This window comes from Sinocyclocheilus rhinocerous, unplaced genomic scaffold (genome assembly GCF_001515625.1).
Source record: "Sinocyclocheilus rhinocerous isolate Xijiao unplaced genomic scaffold, SAMN03320098_v1.1 scaffold1690, whole genome shotgun sequence".
In the NCBI taxonomy this organism is placed as follows: Eukaryota; Metazoa; Chordata; class Actinopteri; order Cypriniformes; family Cyprinidae; genus Sinocyclocheilus; species Sinocyclocheilus rhinocerous.
This window is the reverse complement of record NW_015664228.1, coordinates 81,785-88,037: the sequence shown is the minus strand read 5'-3', so window position 1 is coordinate 88,037 and position 6,253 is coordinate 81,785. Positions and strand designations below refer to the sequence as shown.

At 32.7% G+C, this 6,253-nt stretch overlaps 1 protein-coding gene across 1 annotated transcript in view; it reads left to right on the top strand.

Moving 5' to 3' along the window:
• The window catches only part of calcrl2 (calcitonin receptor-like 2), a 35,872-nt gene that overhangs the window by 642 nt on the left and 28,977 nt on the right, over positions 1-6,253 (top strand). Inside the window, exons 2-6 of the mRNA XM_016540768.1 lie at positions 117-208; positions 1,658-1,787; positions 3,406-3,565; positions 4,542-4,602; positions 4,705-4,768. Of these exons, the coding sequence (XP_016396254.1) occupies positions 117-208; positions 1,658-1,787; positions 3,406-3,565; positions 4,542-4,602; positions 4,705-4,768 (507 nt within the window). The remainder of the gene's footprint in view (positions 1-116; positions 209-1,657; positions 1,788-3,405; positions 3,566-4,541; positions 4,603-4,704; positions 4,769-6,253) is intronic.

Below are 6,253 nucleotides of genomic sequence, written 5' to 3'. Positions count from 1 at the left end.
GTGTGTGTGTCTGTGTGTCTGTGTCTGTGTGTGTGTGTGTGTGTGTGTGTGTGAGAGAGTGTGTGTGTTTGTGAGAGTGTGTGTGTTTGTGTGTGTGTGTGTGCTTTCTCCTGCAGCTCATGTTAGTGAATTACTATCTGGTGATGGTGGGACAGGGGCTGTCCATCATATCGCTGTTCATCTCCATCTGCATCTTCTCACACTTCAAGTACGTCATGAAGACTGATGATGTTTCTGTCAGTCTGTGATCAGTAGAGCAGAAAACATGGCTTCGAGACAGAGACAGTAGTGGATCTTTGTATGATGTACACTACCAGTCAAAACTTTTTGAACAGATTTTTAATGTTTTTTAAAGAAGTCTCTTCTGCTCACCAAGCCTGCATTTATTTGATCCAAAATACGGCAAAAACAGTAAAATTTTGAAATATTTTTACTATTTAAAATAAGTGCTTTCTATTTGAATACATTTAAAATGTAATTTATTCCTGTGATCAAAGCTGTATTTTCAGCATCATTACTCCAGTCTTCAGTCACATGATCTTCAGAAATCATTCTAATATGCTGATTTACTGCTCAAATTTTTTTTTGTTAACCTTTTTATTAAATTGCTATTAAATTAGTTTAAAATTAACAATTTCAACCAATTAGTCATTCTTCTTTTGATTACTAACTCTTAATTTAACCATTAAAACTATTAAAATGAAAAAAAAAAAAAAAACTGAATTTGGAAAAAAAGTAAAATGTATTTCTAGAGCCCTAAAATTTATTTCTCTGTTGACTTTTAAATTGTTTTAAATTGCTAATAAATTGTATTAGTTTCATGATTCTAACTAATGAAACATGCTTTTTTTGTTTACTAACATTTAATTTAACCACTAAAGTGGAAAAGTAAAACTGAATTTGTGAAATAATAAAATGGAAAAATTCTAATTGAATTTGGGGAAAAAATAAAACTGATTTCTAGGGCCCTAAAAATGACACTACATTCATTCATTCATTCATTCATTCATTCATTCATTTGTTTATTTACAGTATTTGCATGTTTGTTTAATTTTATTTAATTTACTTAAATTAAACTTGTAATTAGTTTAGTTAAATTGTTTCATGATTTCAGTTAATTAAACATGCTTTTTGATTGATACTACTTCATTTAACCATTAAAATGGAATTTTAAAAAAATATAAATGAAAAAAAAAAAAAATAAGAATTTGGAAAAAAAATTAAATGTATTTCTAGAGCCCTAAAATGTTTTTTTTTTTTAATCTTTTCAGTAAATTGCTAATAAATTGTATTAGTTTCATGATTCCAACTAATGAAACATGCTTTTTTTGTTTACTAACACTTAATTTAACCACTAAAGTGGAAAAGTAAAACTGAATTTGTGAAATAATAAAATGGAAAAATTCAAATGGAATTTGGGGAAAAAATAAAACCGATTTCTAGGGCCCTAAAAACATTAATTATTATTATTATTATCAATATTTAAAACAGTTGAGTAAATTTTTTTTCAGGATTCTTTGCATTTATCATGCATTTCAGATTCAGCATTGATCTCAAATAAAAAGCTTTTGTAACATTATACACTGAGCAGAAGAGAGTTCTTGCTGTTGGAGAGGTTTTGGCTGGCAGTGTAAGTGAATGGCTGGTGTCTGCGCAGGTGTTTGAGCTGCCAGCGAATCACTCTTCATAAAAACATGTTCATCTCCTTCATCCTGAACTCGTTCGCCACCATGGCCTGGTTCTACTTCATCTTTGGAGACCAGAGACAAGACACCAGAATGGATTCGGTAGGTGCATATATATACTGTATATGAGCATCATGAGCTGTTTCTCATAAACACTTACTGTAACTTACTGTACAGAGAGGAAAAATCACAAAAAGTGATTATATGTCCATAGAAAGCACATTAAATGTAAGTAAAGTGTCTGCTTTTAAGGTTCCAAATAAGTTTTTGGAGAATAAAATGTCAAAATTTGGTTGAAATAATGTTACATTGTCATTCAGTGTAACACTTGTAGTTATGTAAAAATTCAAACAACATGCTTATTCTGACCTGTACATATTTAAATATATAAAAGAATAAGTGAGCATATTAAATTTTATTGGGTTTTAATTGAGTAAAAATGATTACTGACAAATGGGCAAAACCTAGGATAGTGGCACATTTTAGAAATGTAAAATAACAACTAATTAGTATTTGGGGTGAAAGTAATTAGTCTTTTAATATTAAAAGTCATAAATTGATTTTTGTTGTAAATATGCCTGACAAGATTGTTACACTGAATGACATTTTCGTGGGTGTCTTCTGTAAATCAGGAGAAAAATGAATGATATTTGTTTTTTGCTGTTTTTATTTATTGCATATTTGTCACACTTGAAAGATTCAGATCATCAAACAAATTTTAATATGACACAAAGATAACCTGAGTAAATACAAACTGCAGTTTTGAAATTATGATTTCATTTATTAAGCCATTGCTGACCAAAAAGAACACAAAGGCTTGTCTCACATTTGCCAAAAAGTATCTTGTTTATCCCCAAGACTTTTGGGCAAATATTCTGTGGACTGATGAGACAAAAGTTGAACTTTTTGGAAGGTGTGTGTCCCGTTACATCTGGCGTAAAACCAACAGAGTATTTCATTAAAGAGCATCATACCAACAGTCAAACATGGTGGTGGTAGTGTTATGGTCTGGGGCTGCTTTGCAGCTTCAGGACCTAGATGACTTCCATAACTGATGAAACCATGAATTCTGCTCTCTATCAGAAAATCCTGAAGGAGAATGTCCGGCCGTCAGTTTGTGACCTCAAGTTCAAGCGCACTTGGGTTCTGCAGCAGGACAATGATCCCAAACACACCAGCAAGTCCACTTATGAATAGCTCAAGAAAAACAAAATTAAGGTTTTGGAGCGGCCAAGTCAAAGTCCGGACTTAAATACGATTGTGATGCTGTGGCATGACCTTAAACAGTCCATTCATGCTCAAAAACCCTCCAATGTGGCTGAATGAAAACAATTCTGCAAAGAAGAGTGGGCCAGAGTTCCTCCACAGCGATGTGAGAGACTCATTGCCATTTATCACAAACGCTTGATTGCAGTTGTTGCCGCAAAGAGTGGCACAACCAGGTATTAGATTTAGGGGGCAATTACTTTTTCACGTAGTGCCAGGTAGGTTTGGACAGCCTTTTTCCCCTTAATAAATTGCGTTTGCATTTATGCATGAAATTAAGATGCATAAATCTCAATTTCAAAAAATTGACCCGTATGACTGGTTTTGTGCTCTAGGGTCACATATACATAATATACAAACATATATATATATATATGCATGTTTGTATGTTTGTATATTATGAAGTGTGTCCCTCAGCAGGATATCAGTAGTTGTTGATGTTGTTGATGTTCAGTCTCAGATCGGCTGTAAGCTGCTGGCTAGTATCATGCAGTACACCTCCTGCTCCAACTACTTCTGGATGCTGTGTGAGGGGATCTACCTGCACACGCTCATCATCGTGGCCGTGTTCGTGGGAGAGCAGCAGCTGGGCTGGTATTACGTCCTCGGCTGGGGTTTGTGCTGCCATTCCTTTCACGCTCCAATCTGACCGTGTGTGTGTGAGTGTGTGTGTGTGAGAGTGTGAGTGTGTGTGTGTGTGTGTGTGTGTGTGCATCCGTGTCTTTATGAAGCAACATCAATTCATCTCTGAGCTTCTCATGACCTCACTCTCAGAAATGACTCGTTTACTCAGAACGCCAGACTCATATTTCTGTGTCAGCTTTAAAAAACTACTGCAGATGTTTTAGATGGTTGCTTATCAATTTATTTAAGTAAAAAAAATTTATTAACTTATTTTATGTTGTGGTGTGTTTTATGTATCACATTTATGTATTTCTGGGGTTTAGGAGGTTGATTTATTGAGGTTGAATATACCAAAATATACCAAATTTACCAAAATATAATTAAAATAATTGTTGTAATGTAATAATTTTACACACACACGCACTCACTCACACACACACACACACACACACACAGGTTTGTTTTTGTGAAAAGTGGGGACATCCCATAGGCGTAATGGTTTTCACACACACACACACACACTCTCTCACACACACACACACACATATTTCAGCTATTAACAGTAACTAATTGAATACAATTTGTGTGTGTGTACACTGCTGTTTTCTTTCTTTTTGGAATTTTGTTAAAAATTTTATTCATCAAGGATGCATTAAATTGATCAAAAGCTATTCACATAGAAAACAGTTATTTTAAATTCTAATAATATTTCAAAATATTACTGTTTTTTCTATATTTTTGATCAAATAAATGAAGCCTTGATGAGCAGAAGAGACTTTAAAAAACATTAAAACATTTATTGATCCCACAGTTTTGAATGGCAGTGCATATATTTTATAATATAATATAATCTTCTGTCGACTTCATAATCTAATGTGCAAGAAATGAAAGATTGAGCTCTTTACACACATCACCCAATGATTTTTGTTTTTTCCCTGCAAATATATGCGAGTCTGTTTTTTGCAGGTTTCCCAGTGATCCCTGCAGTCCTGTATGCTGTAGCCCGTCTGCTCTTCCACGATGACAAGTAAACATCACATTTCTAGATTTCACACTTAAAACTGAACTCTAAAGATGTAAATGTTCACTCTTAAATCCTGAAATGCCTAATATTTGACATTTGCTCCAGGTGTTGGATCATGAATATAAACCTGCTGTACATCATACACAGCCCCATACAAGTCGCTCTGCTGGTGAGCTTCATCATCATCATCATCATCAGTGCTGGGGAAAGTTACTTTTAAAATTACAATATTGCGTTACTCCATAAAAAGTAATGGGTTACTTTACTTTTGCATTAATTTTTCTCATCTGGGCTGGGCTCGCTTGTTTGTTTTTAATACAAAAAGTTTTATTTTCAGCAAACGTAAAAGCCCTTTCACGCCAAAAATGTACATTTGCGAAGCTAATTTTGAGCTACACGCAAAAAAAGTGAAAATATCGATTTGTCAAATTTGATGTTTTCACTAAAATTAGTTCATTAAGCCCTCGTCTAGCGATCCCAATGCTCCAAATAGTAATTAAACATCTACAATTATATTTATTTGTACGTTTTCTGAGTATTCTCTCGACATGGCAACACAAGAGCTGTCATGGGAAACAAAGTAACTGGTGTTACTTATATGAAAAAGTAACTCAGATATTCTGGAGCTGATCAGCTGATCGGTCAGTGTTTGATAATGATGGACACCAGACTCTGATTCAATTTGAAGCTCGTCCTCAGTGAGGATTATGGGTAATCAAATCAAATCAATATATGATGTTAAACTGTAAAATCCACTGAATGTTACATGGTTTCTTGTTTGTTTACTTTTATACGTGTTTTTTTGTGTGTCCTTAATAAAACAGACATGATAGTTAATTTACATGTGGAAGCATGTCATTATATTTTTCTATACACTAGCAGTCAAAAGTTTTATTTTTAATGTTTTTTAAAGAAGTCTCTTCTGCTCACAAAGCCTGCATTTATTTGATCTAAAATACAGCAAAAGCAGTAAAATTGTGAAATATTTTTACTATTTAAAATAACTGTTTTCTATGTGAATATCTGTTCAAATGAAATTTATTTCTGTGATCAAAGCTGAATTTTCAGTCTTCAGTGTCACATGATCTTCAGAAATCATTCTAATATGCTGATTTGCTGTTAAAGAAACATGCATTATTATTATTATTATGTTGAAAACAGCTGAGTAGAATTTTTTCAGGTTTCTTTGATGAATAGAGAGTTCAGAAGAGCAGCATTTATCTGAAATAGAAATCTTTTGTAACATTAGAAATGTCTTTATCATCACTTTTGATCAATTTAAAGCATCCTTGCTAAATAAAAGTAATAATTTCTATAATTTCTTTCCCAAAAAATTTTTTAATAAATATATCTATATCTATCTATCTATACATTGGTATAGTTGAATGGTATAGAATGGTATAGTTTATAATGTTTGAAAAGCTTTTTATTTCAGATAAATGCTGATCTTTGGATCTTTCTATTCATCAAAGAACTCTCAAAAAATGTCCTCAACTCTTTTAAATATTGTTAATAGTAATAATAATAATAATAATGTTTGTTGAGCTGCAAATCAGCATATTAGAATGATTTCTGAAGATCATGTGACACTGAAGACTGAAAATTCAGCTTTGATCAAAGAAATAAATTACATTTTAACAGATATTCAAATAGT